The sequence below is a fragment of the Chenopodium quinoa genome, unplaced genomic scaffold (assembly GCF_001683475.1).
Source record: "Chenopodium quinoa cultivar QQ74 unplaced genomic scaffold, ASM168347v1, whole genome shotgun sequence".
Lineage (NCBI taxonomy): Eukaryota > Viridiplantae > Streptophyta > Magnoliopsida > Caryophyllales > Amaranthaceae > Chenopodium > Chenopodium quinoa.
In genome coordinates, this window is record NW_018742974.1 from 2801999 (window position 1) to 2826255 (window position 24257).

Consider the following 24257-nt stretch of genomic DNA (forward strand, 5'->3'; position numbering starts at 1 on the left):
AAGTAAAAGTTACTATTAAATTAAATAAAAGTTACCTTAATATATATATGAAAGGTACGTTATATAATAAATAAAGGAATCTATACTTAATTAGTAAAATTATCATCTTTCAATGAGTAAACAAAATTCCATAAGTAAAAGTAAATGTATAACTTATATATAAAACCATATCCTATACAATAAAATCATATGATTTAAATTTACCCAAAAAAGAGTTATAATTACCCCAAAAATTGACTAAAAGTTAGCCTAATACAGCATGATAATTATAATTATTGTAAATACCTGTAAGGCTGTAAAATGACAGCAATTGGAGTCTTAAATTGCCAAAGGAATGCACACATTAAATGTATAATCAACTCTTGTTCAAGATTCATGCTTAGCAGGATTCTATTTAGGGTTAATTCCGCACATTAATCAGTAATCACAAACCCCAGCAACAATATATCCTTAGACTCCTAACCTCACTATGCCCACACCTCCACCATGAATTCTTCTTTCTTCCCAAGCATGACCATCCATATCACAAAGATCCCTGCTCATTTCTCATTGCATTCAAAGCTAATTTGAGAAATATATAAAACGAAACAAAATTAACATAGAAGATTGGGAGTAGCCTATACTTCCTCTAATAGTAAGAAATAAAAGACTGCTCCCAGTTCATACACAGTTAAAAAGATTAACTATTTCTTCGCACGGCTTGATTCATTGTTCAAACGTTGTTATATGGATTGAAGCTCAAACCAAACTCCAAACATAACATTCAAATCAAGCTCGAGCTATAAACTTATACTCGGTGAAATAGTTGAGCTGTACTAGAGTTAGCTCTGGTATAATCTTGACTGATCTCGCAGTCTAACTCAGTCAACTCTGGTATGAGATATGTTGTGAGAGGAAACCCAGTCTAAGCAGTTCTGACTCTCATTATAGCAGTCTAATTAGTGTCAACGCAAAAACTAATGTCAAATAGGATCTTAATGCTTCTAACACCATAAAAACTCGCCATCTAGTTACTTCGTAGTGGCACGAAGTAAAGGACATATCAGGCAGGGACTGACGGATTGTATTAGCAGTTGTCATAGCTTCCACCATTAGCAACCCCTAAGACATTAATTTACTAAGCTACGGTCGGCATAGACATAAATTCTTATGAGGTTCAAACAATAATGAAGGTTGCATTTCATACTTCGTAATATTTCAAAGGGGACATAAGAACCTTTACTGGTACACAAGTTACAAGGCTTGAGGGGAGTAGCTTTCAGAGCATCAACAAGGGAGAAATGAGAGCTTTGACGGGAGCAACTTGATCGGTTGTTTTTTTCAGGGAAAAACGAAAAAGTAAACAAAAAAGAATAACTGAATCTTAAAAGAACTGCTAGTGGTACAGTGGTACCCAAGTTATCAGGTTTTTCAGAGCATCACCAAGGGAGACAAAAGGGAGGTTAAGGACATAAAATGATCAATATCAGAATACTCAGGCTCAAGGTCATCCCTATTTTCGATGCAACAGAACCTCAAAATTTTTTCCTTTTACTAAACCTAACAACTCAAGTAGAGGCGACAAAAGTACAATATTGTTGTGAGCAGGAATTATCGAAGAACCATAGATAAATGGGTTAGACAATAAAACATTAAAGTCGAGACTGTCCTGAAAAAACTTCAATTGAAGCAGAGCAGGGTCCTATATGTTTGAACCTCATGGCAGGATGACTATTGTTAAAGGAACAAGAGACATCAAAGAGAAATCAAAGTTGTTCACCATCCCTTCAACAAGGTGGTCTTTTCCTGATTGCATTAACTACATGTTGGCCGCTATCCACGAATTGTGGATTTGGATGAGATTCAACTCAATTTGATGCTGGTCTAGGGAGTCTTGGCCTCACTGGTGTCTTTGAAGGACTCACCCTACAAATTTGAAATTTCACAAGATTTAAACATGCTCATTAGCACTATCAAACCATGCAAATATCATTTTCTAATATATGTACGAAGAATACACAAAGTAATATATTCACAGCAAATGGAGCATTACTTTCAGGGCAAAACACTACCTGATGGGTTGAGTTCCTAAAATCATCCCACTACAGTTCAAGGCCATGATAGCACTTTCAGCCTGCAGGAGATATACAGAAAGTGTTATGTAATGGAAGCACCACGGAGAAAGGGGGGCAATATTAATATCATACAAAATAGAGCTGTCCATTGTATAACAGGAATAAATTGGGGAATAAATAAGTTGGGTAAGCATATGATTGCCGCTAGCTCGCCACCAGATTAAAAAATATATCAAGCTTACTAATTTACTATTAGAACATGATATTATTGAAATTTGAGGGAGCTTAATTTCCCAAATCACAACACTTTACACACCAAAAATACATGATTATATAGCAAAACAATTAGAGCATGTATCATCCCATGCTTTACTGATGCCATTTATAATATTCGCAATATATAATAATTCAATAATATATGACCATAAAATAAAATTTCACAAGTAGGACTAAAAAGCTGATAATAAGATATCAATCAATTAAAAGCCTTAATCCCATAAGTGGGGTCGGCTACATGAACCAAATTTGATTATTCTGTATAATCATCGACAAAGATCCTCCAGCTCCATCCCTTACGATCCAATGCCTCATTCTCATGCAAATCCATATACTTCATATCCTTCATAAGTAACTTATATATCAAAAAAAAACCTAAACACTAATGAGGGTATTATATATGTAAAAACGTGAAAAAAATTATTTTCCATAAAATTATCTTTTAATTAAGTGTAACAAACATAATTCTTATTCCTTATCATAAGAGGGAAGTTAGAATTAACACTGCATTGAAGTGGAAAAAGGTCTGCTTGCTATTGACAATTGAATGTTAGTTGATTGACTTGACTTTACAAGTATTAGTTACTTTACTTTGGTCAGTTGTAGCATTAGTTATTTATAAAATTGTTAGGACAAATCAGGTGTTGGTAGAGAAGGCAATTAGTTAGAGTTGATCTATATCTGACTAATCAGAAGAAATAATCCGACCCAGATCCAAAAAAGGAATCTGACTCCAATTCAAGAGTCCAATAATAAATTTTTTTGGTGAGGATTGGACCAATGGACCCTGTGTAGAGTTCAATTCAATGAAAAATGCGGCACAAGTGCTCGTATATCCTAGTCAAAGTAGTAGTTATAGTTAAGACCATTTTACTTCATCCATCTTAAATAAATAGGATTCCACAATCATAGCTAATGATATTATGTCAATTAACTTCAATGGAGAACAGTAACTACATTTTGTTCTTTGCTTGGTTTATCCAAATAGGGCAAAATTAGCTCAGAATCCCTGCCCATTGATGGTAAGATGGTGAGACAATCGACCCAGCAAGAGTAAAAAATTACAATCTTTGAATTTTCTATTATTATATTAGTCAAGTATTTGGATAGAGTGTATAAATTTACTCAGATGCTCATGCTTGCTAGATTTCATACCCAACTATTTCCAGCTAATTTCATGCCCAAGTTGAAGGAGCTTTTAGACTATGGAAATGGAAGGAAGGAAATTTAGGTGTATGTTCTCCCCTTAAAGAAGGACGTGGGGAGTTGCATTGCTACTAGCTAATACAACAAGGATGACAATTGCATTGGAGTAGACCATAACTCAGAGGCAATCAAGTCCACTAATGATCAGATTCATATTTAGGTGTATGTTCTCCCCTTAAAGTTGCATTGCTACTAGCTAATACAACAAGGATGACAATTGCATTGGAGTAGACCATAAAACTCAGAGGCAATCAAGTCCACTAATGATCAGATTCATATGTAGGTGTATGTTCTCCCCTTGAAGAAGAAGAAGTTTAATAATAATAATAATAAAATAAAATCAGTCAAAAGATAAATAAATAGATAAAAACAATAAAGGCCGAAAAAAAAAATTCAAATAATTGAAATTCTGGTTAGAATCAGATCAGTCCAAAAAGAGTCATACCAAGCTAGACCAAAATCAAGGCCTATTAAGACCAGATCATATGTTATCAGTGAAGAGAACAAAGCTAATTTAGGCCAGATTCAGATCAAACAAAATCTGACAGTCTCACACTATTACCCATTATTCATCAGGACACAAATGGCAAGCTCTTTAAGCAAAATTTTCATTTATATTAATGAAAAAAGCAAAAGTCAAAACGAATAAAACTACTAAAAAGACAGCTATATAACTAATGGAGGGAAAATAAAGATTTCTTCTTTCTTCAAAAAAGAAAATAAAGTTGCTTCATAAAGGAAAAGGTTAAAGGCTTAAAGCTCTTTTACCAACCTACTATATATATTTTTTTCCAATTATCAGAAAAGAGAGCAACATATTTTGATCCAATCGGATACAGCCTAAGAACATTGGTGCCACAATACTAAGAAGCTCAAGCAGAGCTAGCATTTTGTCAATGGTAAGGAACAAATTTTATTTGCCAACTACCAGATTGTGAAAAAATAAAGGAAAAAATACACTTTAATAATCCCTACTATGGGCGATTTACTTCTAATAATCCCAACTATGCTAAGTGTTTGCCTCCAATTGTCTCAACCGGTCAACACCAAATCAACGACATGATATAACACGTAACCAAGACACATGTCAACACATGATTGGTCCAAAATTATAATAAAATTAAAATAAATCATAAAACAAAAAAAATCCTAGCCAACCCCCTTTCCCCACCCCCTAACCTCGTCGGAACCGGCCGACCACCCTTTTTTAACCACCGAAACCAACTGACTGGCCAACCACAACTCACAAAACCACCTGCCAGCAACCCTGACCACCAAAACCAACTGCCAGCCAACCTAGACCCCCAAAAACCACCTGCAGTCACCGCCACCACCTGTCACACCTTCGCAGCGACTTTTTGGTCGATGGAGGTGGTGTGACGGCGGCCGTGTTCTTTGGCGATGGCTTTGGAGTAGGCGGCAAAGACTCGGGCAGATTCGGTGACATTATTGTCGCTGGTGCCTTGAATATGAAGTTAAACCATTCGAGTTTTTGGGCTCGGGGTTGGCTGGGAGGTGGTTTCGGGGATCAAGGGTCGAGGGTAGGTCAAAGGGGGTCGGCCGGCCGGTTTAGGTGGTTAAGGGAGGTGGCCGGCCAGTTTCTAGCAATGTTAGGGGTGGGGTTAGGGTTTGATGGTGGGGAAAGGGTGACTGGGAATTTGGGATTTTTTTAGTTTTTATAATTTTTTTTTTTAATTTGGACCTATCTCAAAATCTGAGTAAAACATAAATAAAAGCTTACCACAAACCTTCAGTTATAATTGATTCGCCAACCAAAAGACCGATGATAATTGTGAAAAATCAACCAATTGATATACTCACGAGAAACAATGTAAAAAGCACAAAATAGATAGAATAATATATCATCATAAAAGATAATGAAATTAGTGCTATGCTTAGTTTTATCATATACACTCAGGGGGGAAAACGAAACAACAAATGACCTACATTGGAGATGAGGAGTTGGCAGTTGGTTTTGGTGGTCAGGGTTGCTGGCAGGTGGTTAGCTCAAAATAAGTCGATCTTTTTATTAATTCAAAAATAAGTCTACTTTCAAAGGGTATTTTTTTTAATAAGCTAAATGACCTACAACCTACCAAACAGGTCATTTTTTAATTAAATATAATCTTTTTAATAATATAAAATTTAACAAGTTTCTATAATTATATTAGTTAAATAAACAAATTATAAAAACATAAAATATATATATATATATATTAAATAAAAAAAAAATTAAAAAAAAAAAAAAAACCACCACCCCCTTCCCTCCACCCACTGCCAGCTGCCGGCGACCACCTCCATACCCTGACGACTTCACTCTTCTCACATCCCTTTCCCCCAAAGCCCCAACCCACAAATTCTCTCTCCTCCTCTTCCTCCTAACCACCATCACTTCTTTCATTCTCACCACCTCAACCTCAAAACCTCAACCCCAACTCTCGGCGTAAAAATCCACCACCACCCACTTTCTGCCACCCCTGAACACATCGCCGCCGCCGTCAACCAAAAGAGGCAAATTCTTCTTTCTTGATGAATATTCATCCCCCGTCCCCCACCTAGATCTATCAGAAACGTCAACCCAAAACCCTAAACCCAAGCCCCGAAACCACCCTAAGCAGCACCACTTTCTTAAAGGCGCGCCACAGCCGAATCCTTAGCCAAAGACGCCATCACTGAAGCCGATAAAGCAATCTCTCTCCTCTTGCGCGAAGGTGCTGCGCTTCGAGCCTTAGCGCTCGACGTTCACGGCAGCCGTACGTCGGTGCTCCGTTCGCTCGATGCTGCGCTCTCTCCGCCGGCGGTGAAGTTGCTGATACAAAGAGAAAAGGGACATGCGCCAACAAGTGGAAGGGGGAGGGGGCTGGCAAGTGAATGGTGACAAGGATTTTTCTTTTTTTATTTATTTATTTTTATTTATGTTGATATAATTATTTAATTGTAAATTGATTTTTTTTTTAAGAAAGTAAATTGAATTGTTTTAAATAATCAATAAAAAAAATCTTAATTATTTATTTAAAAAAGGACCAAGCACGTAATAACACGTGTCATACTTTACCTTAACAATCGGTCACCTTCTAAACTTAAGAGGTTTTGACTCATTTTGAGAAGATATCTAATAAAAAATAGACTTATTTTGAGTTAATTGAAAAGTTGGCTTATTTTGAGCTAACCATACAAACGTTGGCATAGTTTTGACAAATTCCCCCCCACCCCAAAAAAAAAAAAAAAAAAAAAAAAAAAAAAAAAAAAAAAAAACATTCAGTAGGTCACTTGGACGGTTTGGACCATTGGAGGCAAACCGATAGCATAGTTAAGATTATTTAAAGTAAATCGTCCATAGTTAGAATTATTAAAAATCATTTTTTCCAAAAATAAAATAATATATAGCAACCAATACTTCTATGAACATCTTCAATCAAAACCCAATTAGTAGGTCCAAACCTCAAACGCAATTAATCTCTTCAGCATTTACTAATTTATGTCACACTAGCAAGTTTGGAAAAAGATTTAACCATTAATGCCATTGAAAAAGAGGTAGTAATTTAATTATCTATATTCCCAGCTAACACCCTGCTAATTATTACTAAAAAATGCTTCCTTTGCTTTTTTTAGTTGACACCTTTCTATTATCACGCTTGCCAAGGCATGTTTTTAACGCTTAATAACTTCAATTATCAACATTGTAAAATTGTAAATAATGGATATCAATAAAATATACACAGACGATTCAAACAAGATCTCACATGATTTTATTTTATCATATCCCTAAATCACAAAAGCGAGTCAAAGTGTAGTGTGTGAATAGTGTAAAAGTCGACGGGTGTCAACTAAAGAAAACGAAGGAAGTAGTAATCAAGTCCACTGCTACCTCTAATTTCAAAAGTTAATAATTTTAGCTTTTGGTAAATGCTACTACCTCTACCACTAAACACTACCCCCTACCACTACATTGTCAAACACTCAATTTTTTTTTTAACTAAATAGCAAGTCAAACAACTAAAATTTTCCTAAAAACTACTCAAAAATTACATCTAAAAAAAAATATGGGCCAAGTGTATCTATGCAATGGTATTATTCTTGCATTAACACCAAAAGATAATGCTCACACTAGCTTTAAAGTATGTAAGCCTATCATGGAAAACGTAGATGTCTACTATCAGCACAGCCATGCTCAAAATCAACTATTAAGGAAACCAACATTGTGCTAGGAACTGACATAGTTGACAACACTAACAATGGCAACAAATAAGAAGAAATGATGATTAAATTGATAAGACATAAATTACAGTAAATTGAAAGATAATTTCACTTTCAAGAGGCGGATTCTCTCCTAAGTATGAGCTTTTGAGAGGCTCACTCTCTTCCAATAACAAACCAAACAATTTCAGCATACCTTCTTTCCTCCTAATGAGGCCATTTATAGAAAATCCCTCCTAACAAACCTCTAGCTTATTCCCCAAGTTACAACAAATGAACTATGATTAACATGCCCTCCCCTAAATATTGATTCCTAGCACATTGACATATAAAAATTTAATTAAGGATAAAACATACAACTAAAAACAGGTTCAAAAAAAATTGCAGGCCTCCAGGTGAAGTGTGACTTACAATATCGAATTCAACAAAAGCAATACGAGTTGAATGCACATTATCCCCCAAAAGCCTCAAACGGGAAACCTGTGAAGAAAAAATCATCACTGTAAGAATATATTATTGAGGCTTTACTGTATTTGAATAAAACTGAGTTTAGATATAGATATGGGCATACCTCACCACAAGAACTTTCAAAGAAATTCTTAACATCCAACTGAGAAACCTGAAACAACACAAGATAAAAAAAATGTCAAGAAGTACCACATCCCAAGGTTCATCATTAATTGATAAACAAACAAGAACTTGATTGAAACATGCAGAGTAAAAACAATCATAAATTAGGATTTGTTATACCTTTTTATCAATATTTGTACAGTAGACAGTTCTTGCACACATTTCTCTCTCATCTTCAGACTGTTGTAAATCATTGAAATATAGAATGCTTTTATTAGTGTGAGTTATGAGCATAATACTGTGAATGTGGAAAGATATAACTAAGTACCCATACCCTGGGAAGAAATGTAGGATTCACAGGGAGTATAGCAGTTTTTGAAGGCAAAACCCTGACTGGATAGTAACCCAGCATTGTTCCACCAAGGCTTAGAGCAGTTCTAGCACCATCTGCTTACCAAATTCATACAATGTGAGCATGAGCTCAAGGGAAACAGAAAATGGAAATCAAAGGAAAGTCAAGTTCATAACTTACGCTCATCAGCAAATTCTACAAAAGCAAAACGAAGAACTGAATGAGGGTCACCACAAATCCGGCAGTCAACAACCTGCAAATCACCACAAATATATGCCAATTAGTCAGACAAATTTGGACTTTTCATTTAAGCATACAATTCATGTAAACCAACCACTTCAACTACTATCAAATAATAAATCATACACAACACAATTCGTCCCAAAGTAAGTCAGAAACACGCTGTTGATTCAGTCCCATAATAACTGAGAAATTAAGAATAGCCTACATTTATATCCTATAAAAATAATTAACAAAAAAAACTAGTCATGTGAAAAATATAATGACTTAAGCACTATTCACACACTTTCCTTTGACTGTATTTTGAGTTTTACATATAATGAAAAATATAGTCATGTGAGATATTGTTAGATTTGTCACAATATATATTTTCCAATGTCACTTTTTTATAATTTTTGTTATCAATAATTAAAGATATTAATGGTTGAATTTGTGCATTGGCAAACGTGACTCAAGAAACGTGTTAACTAAAAAGAAACCGAAGATATTAATGGTTGAATTTGTCATGATATAAATTTTCCAATATGTCACTTTTTTATAATTTTTGTTATCATTAATTAAAGATATTAATGGTTGAATTTGTGCATTGGCAAACGTGACTCAAGAAACGTGTTAACTAAAAAGAAACTGAAGAAGTATAATATAATTTTTTTTTTTTTAAAAAAAAAAACGTCATTTAGTTTGTAGTGTACACCGAGTCAAGAGAAGTTGTAGAAGGCGAAAACTTATAAACACAACTGATGTGGTTCACCATATACCAAACCCATTACAGGGCATAACGAAAAAATAGGTGATCATGGGTCCGATGGGGCCGAACCAAAGGAAAATAATGCCCCCACTATGTCGGCAGGCCAAAGTACAGCCTAAATTGTTAACCCAAAACTCATTAAATTGGGGCGGGCTTTCAGGCGAAAAAAATAACTAGATATCTCCACACCTTTTCCATGGCTAGCCCAAAAAAAAAAAAATCAGGCCAGGCCGGATTTTTATGTCCAAAGCTGGCCCAAAATAAGGCCGGACCGGGCCAACAAGCCAGGCCTATCTTGATCACCTCTAACCAAAATGATAAAAAAAAAATTTTAAAAAATAATATAAAAAAAAAAATCCCACATCATACACTTAAACAGAGAGCTAAGATCTGGGTCAAGAATAATCTTCTTCGGTTATTCTTCAAATAGCCTCAACAACCTCTATTATTTATCAAATCAAGACATAGAAGAATGAAAGGAGCATGTTATTTGTGATATCACCCATAATTTCTTTTACTACTTCAATTATCAAATTTGATAAACTTTACAAGAATGTAAGATCATCCGGATATAGAGATATTTGGGAAATACCAAGGACTAAGAAAGTAATATCATTTTGAGAGTTTTGAGACCCGGTCAAACCTTAGATCTCTCATTTAATCAGATATGTTGTTCATCACTACAATAACACTATCACAGACTGCATTACCAGATATCATGTAAATTCACTGAATGTTATTTGCTAATACATGTCCTACAGCTTTCTTCAAGTTAGAAAAATGAGCAAGACCCCCAACAGTCATGACTAACAAAACTTACAGTGACAATTGTACACTTGTACATAATTCTCTATATAATACAGAAGGAAAACCTATTTTTCATGATGTAAAGAGACCAAATGAGACTATATTAGAACACCATTCAACCTACCCAAGACCCAACAAGCAGCCAAACAAAAGAAAGGAAACCAGAAGCTCCAGAGCAGATAAGTTCTAAATTAGGATAACCTGCCCGGTATCAACTTTTATGAAGGGTTTTTATGTGAGATAAAAACCTTTTATTATTTAATTTGTATCAGGGAAACTAGTTTTTATGATGGTTTTGGTAGAAAAATCATACCTTACACCGGATTTAGGTGAGAAAAGTAAACAATCCGGCATTGACCTTCACCGGTATGGTTTTTAGCCTTCGTCTGTTGCCTTTTTCTTCCCTTTCTCCTCTTTTCATCCTTTCCCTCCCTTCACTATACTCCCATCCATCCTTTTGCTTCACTTCTTACTCCCTTTCCTTTGATCTAGTTTTTGTCATCCTCAACCTCATTAACTTCTAATTTTATTCAATTACGAAATAGTTAGAGCTCCATCAAACAAAAGAGTAGCAATTGAAATAAGGTGAATAATGTGTTTCTTTCTTTACACAAAAGGTTTTGAACAAAAATTTTACAAGAAAGCTTTCAAACAAAGGAACAGTATGAACCTCTTTGCAACAATCAAAACAACCATAAATTTTTTTTTACAAAAGTCTCCTCAATTCAAATATTGTCCCAATCTTCCTCTAGGCTAATTACCTCAATAGTCCTTCACAAAATAAGAGAAAATTGCCTAATCCCAAAATACAAAGGTGGAATTCTTGCACTCCAATTTAAAAGTTTAAATATAGGAAAGACATAGCAAAAGCCATGATAACTGTACAAGGTAACTGAGAATCATTGGGAAGTCATTTCAACCAACTCAGTCTTTGTCTTTGTCTCATCCATAAATTGGAATAGTTTCTCCCCTTCCAAGTATCTATGAATCAAAATAGAAGAGAAAGAAGCAAATAATTGTTGCAAATATAGAAAAGAGATATTACAAAGAAGGGTAATGAATCCTTCATTGATTAAGCAAAATTGACATAACTTCGGTTTATCCCAAGAGAATTAAAAGATACAAAGAACAAAAAGACCAAAGGAACATGGGTACATCAGCTTTGTACTTGGTAAAATGAGAAAAGGAAAGCATATTAGCATAAGGAAGATGAGCTACATATCTCAATAATACAACTAGGGGATACAAAAGAGATGACACTAAGTATAAATTAATCCCTTGGTATACAATTTGAATTTTTCACTATTCACATGTCTCACTTTGCAACTATTTCAATGTATAATTCTAGCATTTAAAATTTCACAATTTTTCCTCATAAAAAAATTATATAGAGATTAAAAGTATCAAATATTCATTTGCATTAACCTAAAATGAAGGGAATTCAAATTAATAAAATATATAGAGCCAGTACAATAACCTTTTTCTAATCAATAGAATTGATAATTTGATATAATAAAACACATATCATTAATACATCCTATTTTTACCTTCATCTCCTTGTCAAAAAGATAAATATTAAAAAAATTACCTTCATCTTATAAAATAAAATAAATAAATCAACAAGTAGCTTTGAGGGAAAAAAAATTGGCTGAATTATAGAATTCAATCAACTATGAATCATGGCTATAGATTTAATTATTTTATTTGATTGTTGAGTATGAGCTATGACAATTTAGCATATCATTAAATTTATTTTCAAATTATTTCGAATTAGCAAAGTTTTGAGGAAAGAATTATGGTTTTTTCTTGATAGAATTATAAACTTTAATCAACTGTGAATCATGGTTTAATATATTTAATTATTTTAATTTCTTTGTATGATAACATCCAAGCATTGATATAATTAATTTTTTAATTTGATTGACTTATAAAGTTAGCATATCATTAAAAAACAGATCATTGATTTTAACTTTGAAAAAAAATAATAATTTTGAATCAACATAGTTGTTTGACTCACTAGCTGTAAACACTTGCTACTTAATTTAAAAAATAAATAAATAAAGAGCGACGAATTCATGAGTGGGTGTAATAAAAAGATGTATCAAAGTAGTAAAAAGGGTTTGCCAAAATAGAATAAAGTAAAAGTGAGTCAAACTTTTTAAAACAACCAACAATAGAAACTGGAAATTAAGTTAAGCATTAGTAAAAGAAGAGAATACATTGAATTAATCTAGTTATGAGAACAAATTGGATTGAAAATGGTCTAACATGCATGAAGCCAAAAATGGTCCACACATAAAGACAAGAGAAACAAATCTGTGCACAAAAGGTATTTGAATGTAAGAGTTATTCCGAAGGATTGCTTAAATTACAAATGATTCTTACTTTATTTCTACCTAAATCTAGAGCATCATCATTCCTTTGCCTCACACAAGCATTTCCTTAATTCTATTATTATTCGTTCTAGTGAAACTACAAGTTTCGTGACAGAGAATATTCACAATGGCTAACCTCTCGATAAAAATTTGGCAACAAATCCTATAGTTTCATACCAAAAATAACAGCATTTTAAATGTAGGTAGTTTAAAATGTTGTTTACCGCATTTATATTCAATTTTTTGCAATAGATCAGCCCAATGCCACACCACCTATCCAAGTTTATTCAAGGCGCAAGAAGAGGGGAACAGGACAACAATAGCAGCAATATGGGGAAGCAACAAAAAGAGATTTCAGAGCAGCAGAAGAGGACAAATTAATTATTATTCCACTAAGTAATGTGGTGAATGAATGTGATTGTGTATAGCCACTCTGGCAGAATAGTACAACTTTGTGTAATTGCTAGGTTACATGTGGGAGAGGGGAATGCCTAGTATTTAAGGGGAAGAAAAGAATGAGTGAGGGTATGAGAATTTTGAAGTTAATCTTAGCCGTAGCTTAGCAGTAGAGTAGCCTCCAAGCTTCAATTTTTATTGTAGCAGCAGCAGCATAGTAGTAGCTTGTAACCGTTGTCTTCAAAAAAAATCAGTCAAAAAGTCCTCAGGCTTCCTCTGTTTTTCTTGTGTGTTCTGTGAATTAATAGCTTGAACCTTGAGTCTATACCAAGTGGTATCAGAGCAGTACGATCATGGTGACCCCAACGCTGACCCAACGGGCCGACGCGGTGGACGAGAAGATAGGAGAGGTGGAGTCCAGGTTGCAAGGTATTGAACAGAGATTCGACTTGCAGGACACCCAACTCAAAACCATCGTGGAGAAGGTAGGAACTCAAGAAGCCACCATTGAAAGGGCGGTGCAGGCGGCAGTGGCCGAAGTACTGGAGGCGGAACGGAAACGGCTGGAGGATACCCTAGCCCGAACCACCACAAAGCTAGAGGAGAGGATTGACCGTTTCTGTGTCGACCATGATAGGATGGCGGCAATAGAGAGAGAGAATTACCAGAAGTTCCGAGAAGCGCACCGCTGCCAGAGGTCAGGGAAATCGACCACCCCCGCAACCGCAACCACAATCGATAATACAACCGATCAACCTTGAAGGCGACGGCAGCCATAACCAGGGTCTTGGAGATAATGAGGTGCGCTCTCCGATAAGGAGGGGCTGGAGAGGAGGCGGCCATGGTGAGGAGGAGTTCCTTCACTGGTCGGGCGGCGGTGGCGGAGATGGCGGCGGAGATAACAGACATCAGGCACCGCAAGCTCGACATGCCTATCTTCGAGGGTAAGGATCCCGATAACTGGTTGTTGAGGGCGGAAATGTTCTTTGATTTTTATCAACTGCAAGAGAGAGAGAAGCTAGATGCGGCGGTGGTAGCGATGGATGGGGATGCCCTTAAATGGTATCAATGGGAGAAGAAGCAGCGGCCGGTCACGGGGTGGCTGGATCTCAAACAAAGGTTGTTGTGCGAGTTCCGACCATCTCACTCTGGGTCGTTGTATGAGCAATGGATGGCGGTGCATCAGGTGGGGTCAGTGGTGGAATATCGAAGGAGGTACATTGAGATGGCTGCTCCATTGGAGGGGATTCCTGAAAATATAATGCTTGCTCAGTTTATAAACGGGTTGAAGGAGGATGTGAAGTCGGAGCTCCGGATGTTGAATCTGTTCAATCTGGAAGGGGCTATGGAGTTGGCGGGGCGGATAGAAGAAAAAAACCGAATCCAACAAGCTAAGAAGGGCTCTAATGCTGGGTTTAGGTTTGGGCCGGCCCAAAACTCTCCTCAAACCTCTAACCCACCTAAACCCAATGGATCTGGGCTGATCCAAACTTACGGGGTACCAAATCATTCTAATTCCCCTAAGTCGTGGTCCAAAGGTTCAGAGTCACAAGCTTCAGTAAACATGGCGACGACTCCATCGGGAAATTTCCAAACTCAAAGCTCCGGTTACACGCGCCGCCTGACGGAGGCCGAGATTCAAGAAAGGAGGGCTAAAAACTTGTGCTTTAGCTGTGATGAAAAATGGGGAGTGGGGCATAGGTGCAAAAGGAAGGAGATGAGTGTTCTTTTAGTGGCGGGGGAAGAAGAGGCGCCGCTGGAGGAAGACGAGGACGGCGCGGCGGAGAAAGAGATGGGGGCGTCGCTGTGCGCCGTGATTGGGATCTCTAACCCAAAAACTATGAAGCTGAAGGGGAGAATAGGAGGACGAGAGGTGGTAGTAATGATAGACCCCGGCGCGACTCACAACTTCATCTCACTCCAACTGGTGGCAGGGGCGGCGGTTCCAATTACGAAGGGAGGTAATTTTTGTGTCACTCTTGGAAACGGAGAAATGGTAAAAGGGCAGGGGGGTTTGCCAGAGCGTGGAGGCTACATTAAACGAGGGGGTAGTAGTGATAGAGGACTTCTTACCATTAGATTTGGGAAACGCGGATTTGATTCTTGGTATTTAGTGGCTGGAAAAATTAGGCTCGGTGACGACTAATTGGAGGACACATATTATGAAATTTTGGAAGAAGGGGCAGTTGGTTACTCTTAGAGGTGATCCTTCATTGGAGAAGACTCGGGTTTCATTGAAGGCCATGATTAGAACACTATGTAAGGAGAAGCAGGGCCTTTGGGTGGAGTTGAGTAGAATTGAGAAGGGGGATTTGGGTGGAGTTGAGTAGAATTGAGAAGGGGGATAAAGGGGAGGAGTTGACAGATGAAGATACACCGCAACCACCTGGCAGACTTACTGCATCAATTTCAGCATGTTTTTAACATGCCAAGTGGGCTCCCACCTCACCGAAATCATGAGCATTCCATTGTTTTGAAAGGCGGGAGTGATCCGGTTAGTGTAAGACCGTATCGATACCCCCAAATACAGAAGGATGAGATCGAAAAGTTAATTCATGAGATGCTTCAAGCCGACATAATACGACCTTCCACAAGTCCCTTCTCAAGCCCAGTGATTCTAGTGAAGAAAGACGGTTCTTGGAGGTTTTGCGTCGATTACCGGGCCTTGAATAAGGAAACCGTGCCGGACAAATTTCCTATTCCGGTCATCGACGAATTACTTGATGAATTGCATGGAGCTAAGTGGTTCTCGAAACTTGACTTGAAATCGGGATACCATCAAATTTGAGTAAAGGAGGGTGATATCCACAAAACCGCGTTTCGAACGCATGAGGGTCACTATGAATTTTTGGTGATGCCCTTTACCTTCCAATCCCTAATGAATGAAGTATTCAAACCATTTTTGAGGAAGTTCGTGTTAGTATTTTTTTATGACATTTTGGTGTATAGCAAAGGGGAGGAGGAGCATAAGGAGCATGTGAGATTGGTTTTGGAGTTGTTGTCTAAGCATAGCTTGTATGCTAACTTGAAGAAGTGTGAATTTGGGAAGAGGGAAGTGGCTTATTTGGGTCATGTAATTTCGGTACAGGGGGTTGCAATGGATATGGACAAGGTGAAAGCCATTGTAGAGTGGGAGGAGCTAAGAGGGTTCCTAGGCCTCACCGGTTATTACCGGAAATTTGTGGCTAACTATGCACAAATAGCCGGCCCTTTAACCACACAATTGAAGAAAGATAATTTTGGGTGGAACAACGAAGCATCCCAAGCTTTTGCGGCCTTAAAATCTGCTATGACAACAACCCCGGTCTTGGCCATGCCCAATTTTCAACTCGAGTTCATCATAGAGACCGATGCTTCGGGGTATGGGGTTGGTGTCGTGATGATGCAACTAGGAAGACCAATCGCGTACTTTAGCAAGTTGCTTGGAGTGAGGAATCAAGCAAAATCAATTTATGAAAAAGAACTCATGGCTATTAGTTTGACCGTCATGAAATGGAGGCACTACCTCTTAGGGAGGAGATTCATCATTCGCACCGATCAACAAAGTTTGAGGTTCGTAACTCAACAACGAGAGGTGGGAGGGGAATACCAAAAGTGGATGCGAAAATTGATGGGAATGGATTTCGATATACAATACAAACCCGGCCGTCAAATAGGGTGGTCGATGCTTTATCAAGAAAAGGAGGGGCGCAGTGTCAGTTGGCTGCCTTAATTTCTACTCAAGGGGGGTTGATTGGGCGGAATTGGAGGCTGAGATAACAAGCGATCCATGGCTTAGTGAGCTGAGGAAGAAACTGACAGCAAATTCGAGTGAAAGCAGGGGTTTTACTTTGAGCGGCAGCAAGGTATTGTACAAGGGGCGCGTGGTACTTCCAAAAAATTCGAAATTTATTCCCAAGCTCTTGAAAGAATACCATGATTCTCCAATGGGAGGGCATGAAGGTGAGGTAAAGACCTACCTTAGAGTGGCTACGGATTGGTTTTGGCCGAATATGAGGAAGGGGGTTGGAGATTATGTGCGGGAGTGTGAAATCTGCCAGAGAAGTAAAACCTCTCCACAAGCGCCTGCCGGATTGCTCTTAGCCGTGCCGGAAGTAGTGTGGGAGGACATTTCTATGGACTTTATAGAGGGCTTGCCACTCTCTAAGGGTGTCAGCGTGATTTTTGTGGTGGTGGATAGGCTGTCCAAGTACAGCCATTTTTTGGGGCTCAAGCATCCTTTTAATGCTCTCAAAGTGGCAGATTTGTTTGTGAAGGAGATCGTTCGCTTACATGGGTTTCCATCTTCCATAGTCTCCGATCGAGATAAAGTTTTCATGAGCCTATTTTGGAAGGAGCTCTTTCGGTTACAAGGAACACATCTCAATAGAAGCACTTCTTATCACCCGCAATCGGATGGACAAACCGAGGTGGTAAACAAGTGTTTGGAAGCCTATCTCCGTTGCTTCGTGGCCAACCAACCTAAGACTTGGGCTCAATGGTTGCCGTGGGCCGAATACTCATATAACACTTCACCCCACATCTCCACGAAGATGACTCCTGTGGTTTATGGTCGTGATCCACCAAAAATTTGGAGGGTGAAGGAAGATGCTACGATGGTGAAAAGCTTAGAAGAAGGGCCGAAGGAAAGAGACTTTATTTTGGATGAATTGAAGATGAACCTTAATCGAGCACAACAGTTGATGAAAGAAAGTGCTGACAGTAAGCGGAGAGAACTCAAATTTCAGACTGGGGATTGGGTTTACTTGAAGTTACAGCCCCTCTAGACAACAGTCACTTGCTAGCCGCCCTTTTGAGAAGCTTGTTGCACGTTATTATGGGCCTTTTGAGGTTGTTCAACGGGTAGGGAAGGTTGCTTACCGCTTGAATTTACCTGTACAGCAAGATTCATCCTGTGTTCCATATTTCCCAGCTGAAGAAGATCGTGGGGGACACACCAACCAACCCCACCCTCCCTACTCAGCTCACTGCCAATTTAGAGCTGGAGGTAGAACCTGAGAGAGTGTTGGCTGTGCGCAACAAAGAGGAGCAGGGCAGACCTCAGGTTGAAGTGTTACTCAAGTGGGTAGGTCTACCTGACTTTGAAGCTACCTGGGAGGATTATGAGACAATTAAGTTGCGATTTCCACCCTTCCACCTTGAGGACAAGGTGGATGTTCCGGGGGGGGGAGTAATGCAATAGATCAGCCCAATGCCACACCACCTATCCAAGTTTATTCAAGGCGCAAGAAGAGGGGAACAGGACAACAATAGCAGCAATATGGGGAAGCAACAAAAAGAGATTTCAGAGCAGCAGAAGAGGACAAATTAATTATTATTCCACTAAGTAATGTGGTGAATGAATGTGATTGTGTATAGCCACTCTGGCAGAATAGTACAACTTTGTGTAATTGCTAGGTTACATGTGGGAGAGGGGAATGCCTAGTATTTAAGGGGAAGAAAAGAATGAGGGTATGAGAATTTTGATGTTAATCTTAGCCGTAGCTTAGCAGTAGAGTAGCCTCCAAGCTTCAATTTTTATTGTAGCAGCAGCAGCATAGTAGTAGCTTGTAACCGTTGTCTTCAAAAAATCAGTCAAAAAGTCCTCAGGCTTCCTCTGTTTTTCTTGTGTGTTCTGTGAATTAATAGCTTGAACCTTGAGTCTATACCATTTTTATTTTAGGTTACACTTTGGGCGTATTAGCATGTATTACTCACTCTTGTAATGAAAAAAGATAAAATTTCCAAATTCTTTGTTTTATTTCACAAACAAAACTACTAATAAATTCCCTTTTTACGTAAAATCCACCGAATAAAGTAACAAAAAATATCAAGAAACATGCACTCAAAATTTTAAGGACTTAATTACCATACAAGAGAGATTTCATTCCACAAGAGTCCACAATTAAAGCATGTTCTAGGGGCTTGGTTTTATATATAAGACAAATCATTGCAAGTAATGCCTTTATTTTACTAACTAGGTTCGCCCGTGCGATGCACGGTTTTAAATTAAGAGATAAATTATAGACTCTTTCGCACATATTGAGAGAAGACAACTATTTCCTTCATTTTCCTAATTATAACCTAATTAAATATGAAAATACAATTCCCAAAAATCCATTATTTTCATATTTAATTAGGGAAAATCAATCAAATTATATTATTAACTATTTTTAACTACTTGTAAATAACTAAATAGCATAGTGTGCGTAGAAAACCCAAAATTTAAAATTCAATTTGAATATAATTTTCAAAGCATGTTAAATACGTGGCTAAAAAAGGAAAAAAAAATATATGACATCATTGTTGCATTTTGGCGGGAAAAATTAAATAAGAAAGTGACACATAGGCATTGATGACATCAGCGGTTGCTATTTTAGTAATATTTATAGATTTACAACTATAAAACTAGATTGATTTATTATATGTACATCTAAGATCTTTTCTTTCAATAATTATTAAAACGGAGAGTAAACCCTAAAAACGAAAATCATATCACAGTTTGCCACTATCACCACTATCACCCGCCACAAAGCTACTTCACCCCAACACCATTAAACACCTATTTAAGCATGCAAAAAGTATCACCAACGCCACATATGGCAATTGATGGGTGGTCTGGCCTTCACAATTGGAGTTTTACTTTGGATAAACACAATCGTAAAAACCATATAACCAAAGTTATCAACATTAATAAAATTACTTAAATCAATAAAATTTCATTTTTTTCCTTCATGACAATATTTTGTATATAATTGGCATAAAACAAACAATAAAATTTCTTAAATCACTAAAATCATATTTATACCAAAACTTATACTTCTACTAAAATTTGTTTATGATCATCTCAAAAATAATGTTCCTTCATATATAAAGAAAATAATTATATTCAAGCATTAGGATAAATCAATCTAATTTAAAAGCATATTTTGAGATTTTTAAATTGTATAAAAATTACAAAGTATTATTTTCAAATTGCGCAACAACAGCTATATTTATTTCCACACATGCAGATTTAGGCACAAACACACACACTTTACTGCTGTATGAACTCTGGCAGCCTTCTTATTATGCAAACGATAGTGGTTTTTTTTTTTTTTTTTTTTTGACATATAGATGAATGATCAGCAACATTGAACTGTAGAACAACTTACGAGTACAATTTAGTGTGCAATACAAAACCACCTTCCATAGAAAGTGCATAAGTTCTAATGATTCACACAAAATAAACTTCACTTTTAACAACGATATCACGTTGAAGTATACTAGATGAACAACTGAGCATCAACTTTAAAGTATTCATTAGGGCAGTGTTTGGAAACATTGGTTCATTCGAAACAGAATTCATCTTTAATTCCAATGCCAAATTCTTGTTTGAGAAAAGGTAATGATCTACATTCTGAATTTTCAAATATCACCATGTAGTTTGGGAAGCAATTTTTTAACTATGGAATTGATAATTTGGTACATCCAAAAAAATAAACTTTCAAGTTGAAACTTTGAGAATTGCAAAGACTTGCAACATTTCCCCATAAAATAATAAAAATTGAAAAGGAAAAAAAAATTAAGAAGGCTTTTAGAGTGTAGCAAAGATGAGAGGAGATTGTCCTTGATGATAGACTAAATTTAGAAAGATGATTAGAGAATGACAAACTAGTGAGAGAAAAAATAAAGGAAAAGGAGAAGTCCAATGGCTGTAAATTGCTATTGAGCAATCTAGCGGTCAATAAATAGTGAGGGAGAAAGCGATACGACAGAAAGTGAGTTTTTAAAAACGGAGAATGAGCGAATTTAGGAAAGAAGAGAAAGAAATCTATTGAAGTGCATGATGCACTACGTGATTCAAGAAGAGAGAAAAATAGAAGGGAATAAAGAATATGTGGTTTGACGGGAGTATTTGAAATGAAAGCAAACAATATGCATTTGGATATACACATTCATAGGTCTCTAACACTATTTAAGAAGTTAGGACAACAAAATCCTACGTTTCCAATCACCTCATTTCACCGAATCCATATCCACACACAACATAAAAGTTTGGAAATAAAAGGAAGTCAGAAAGAAAAGACACAAGAATAAGCCAATACTGAGCAGCCATAGAAATTACCTGTCCACAACTACTAAACAAGGCAGCTAATCGCTCTTCAGTGACCTAAATAGAGATTGTGCAAAAGAGTTTCATCAGCACAACTTCTCTGGATTGTCCAGTAAATAGCAATTCATAAATCGAAAGATACTATTATTCAACTTCCTTACATGCTGGTCAATGTCAGAAACATATACAGTGCGCCTAATGCTTTCTTCTCTCTGAGCCCGGAAAGATCTTCCATTCATCCGTCTCCTCCCTTGGTTAAAGTTATTCCTCCTCTGGAATAGATTGTATGATAATAAATAAAACTAAAAGAACGAAATAGATACAGAAATAAAAATGATGCAAACCTCTTCAGTGACCCCTAATTTAGTCATAATACAACACCACGAATCATTCTTTTACCTTTAAAGATCCAAAGAGGATTAGTACTCAATTAATTCAAATACTGATTCCATTGCTTCTTGATACTATGTACACACAATTCTATTTCAACAACTCCAAAATGTAATCTATAATTTGATAAAGACCAGCTCATGCACAAATGATCAAGTTGAAAATTCACATATAAGCCCACAAAGTCTGCATGAACATTTACAGTGCAATTAAAGGGGGCAGGGGCTGCACTTGTGCAAGACATAAAGCTACTATGGCAACTCGTTTTTACAAGACACGCCCACCAAGACAAAAAAAGCCGATGATTCCTAACAATATTCACAGAATAAACAGCAATTTAAACCCCCACAATTATGCTAAGAGTAATACAGACTCATGAACACAAAGCAAAATAGCAGAAAATCATCCAAAAAAATTTCTGAAAGGAATCCCACAATTTTAAATAAATACAAGAACACAAAAACCCGAATTATATGACGAATTTACCCATTTTATACAAAAATTACCGAAATCAAATAACTAAACAATAATTTAAATGCAGAAACAACGACAGTAGTATATCATACAAGATCAAAATATAGATAAAAGACAAATACCCTCCGATTATTAGGAAAATTATCATTGCTCGAAACCTTCGAAAAATTGTTCTGAACAGACTGATCATTCTTGAGACGAAAAGAAGAAGGGATAAATTCCTTAGCCCAAGGATTCAACTTTGATAAAATATCAGCAAGCTCGCTAATATTCTTCTGGAATTCGGATTTTGAATCAGAACTCTTATTAGTGTCAGTCTCAGAGTTCTGGGTAGGTGAGTTACAATTTTTAGTGAACTGATCATCAGAATTCACAACATTTTGAGCAACAGCAGCCATTAAAATTGCAAAATAAAAAATTCCCGAAAAAATTAGATGAAATTGTGAAAAGGGTATTAAAGAAATTACAAATTGAACAAGTAAATTACCAAAAAAAAAACAAAAAAAAAAAAAAAAAAAAAAAAAATTGTTAGAAATAGAGGAGGTTAGATTCCTTTTTTCCTCTTTTATTCTTAAAGAAAAATATAAGGTGTTAGATTACACCGAAAAAGAGACAGAGACCCATTTTCAGAAGAAGAAGATGATGATGATCAGAAAAAAAGGAATTTAATTAAGAGAGAAAAAGGAGGGGAGAGTGAAGAAAAGATTCTAGGGTTTTTGAAGAAAAATAATAAAAATGGAAATTAATATTTTTTTTTTTAACAAAAAAGGGTTTTATTGTTTTAATTGAATTCCAAGGATACAAGCTATAAGACACACGCTACGCGCGTATATTTATTAATTTACTCATAATATTGTTATTGTGGATTTTTTTCGAAAATCAATACTTACATAAACTTTAAATTTAAGAATGATTTTTTTTTTTGTCAGAAAACATCTACTCCACTTCGTGTACCTCAATTAACCTTAAAAAATATTGTTGATCGTTGAGTTTTTATATAAAAGATTGAAAACTGTAGAGTAAACATCTACGTAATAGTACGTATATAGATTAGATTGATGTATAATTTTTCCTTTTATTTTTTCTAATAAATTTTAAGGTTTTTTTTTCTTTGTAACGTAGATTTATTTGTGGGAACTATATTGGTATTAATTTATTTTTTTAAAATAAAATCATGATATAGTTATCTTTTAACAAAGTTTAACGTGATTTTTTTCAATTAAAAAAAAAGTAAATGTGGTTTGTAGTTAGTTACATTCTTTTTTATTTATGAAAAGTAGATATTTTTTGTTGGGAAATTCTCAACTGTAACCCTCAATTTATGATACGAACCAATGGTAACCCCAATTTTTTTGGATTATACTAAATAACACTATTAATCTTTTCTCTCCTAATGATGACATCAATGATGGTTTTTTAGCATATATTTAAACCATGGTTAAGGAAAACTGGAAATGACAAAATTGCCCCCTTTTTATTTCACCCAACCAACCAACCGAATTTAATTCCCTCCATTTATCTCTCTCTCCTTCTTTCTCCCTCTTCATCACTCTTCGTGTTCTGTCTTCTCAAAGTTTTCCCGTCAAACTGTTCATTGAGACGCAAAACACAGAGAGCATTGAATTTTACCCCAATATTTCCATCAAAAGGAGACGGTGATCGTCATTTTTCTTCTGGGTTGAAGTGAGGTGTTATTCAAAAAAGTTGATTTCAAAAGTTGCGACTAGGGTATTTAAGTTTTGGCTAAGAGTCGAGGGTACCTGGTGAAAGATAGGATCTTTCTGCACCATCTTGATAAAAACAAGTTCAGGTATGCACCAAAACCCTAATTTATATATAAATTTTGAGTTTTGCATGTTATGCACTCTGTTTTGTCATGATCTTATGTCTGCTTGTTTGATGGGGTTGTTTTGTTGCTTTGATTATTGATTATGTATTATGAACTTTTTTTGTTTGTGTTTGTGCTTGGAATATGTTATGGTGGTAGAATGAGTGTTGCGGTGGTATTGAAGTTTCAGTATAAGGGTATAGATGTTGATGTTGTAGTTGATGATATTGACAAAGTCAATCTAGTTGACCTAGTCATAGAGTATTGGGA

The 24257-nt window shown here is 36.2% G+C and overlaps 1 protein-coding gene across 1 annotated transcript; it reads right to left on the reverse strand.

Annotated features, from left to right (window-relative positions):
• Positions 1 to 1339: 1339 nt before the first annotated feature.
• LOC110729241 (polyadenylate-binding protein-interacting protein 9-like) lies at positions 1340 to 22897 on the reverse strand. The gene is made up of 10 exons (XM_021908954.1): positions 22282 to 22897; positions 21457 to 21567; positions 21308 to 21352; positions 8836 to 8908; positions 8638 to 8750; positions 8484 to 8543; positions 8305 to 8352; positions 8145 to 8213; positions 2052 to 2113; positions 1340 to 1905 (listed from the first exon to the last, which is right to left on the reverse strand). Exons 1-10 carry the CDS (start codon positions 22555 to 22557, stop codon positions 1848 to 1850), a joined length of 915 nt encoding a protein of 304 aa, XP_021764646.1. The 5' UTR covers positions 22558 to 22897; the 3' UTR covers positions 1340 to 1847.
• Positions 22898 to 24257: the final 1360 nt, after the last annotated feature.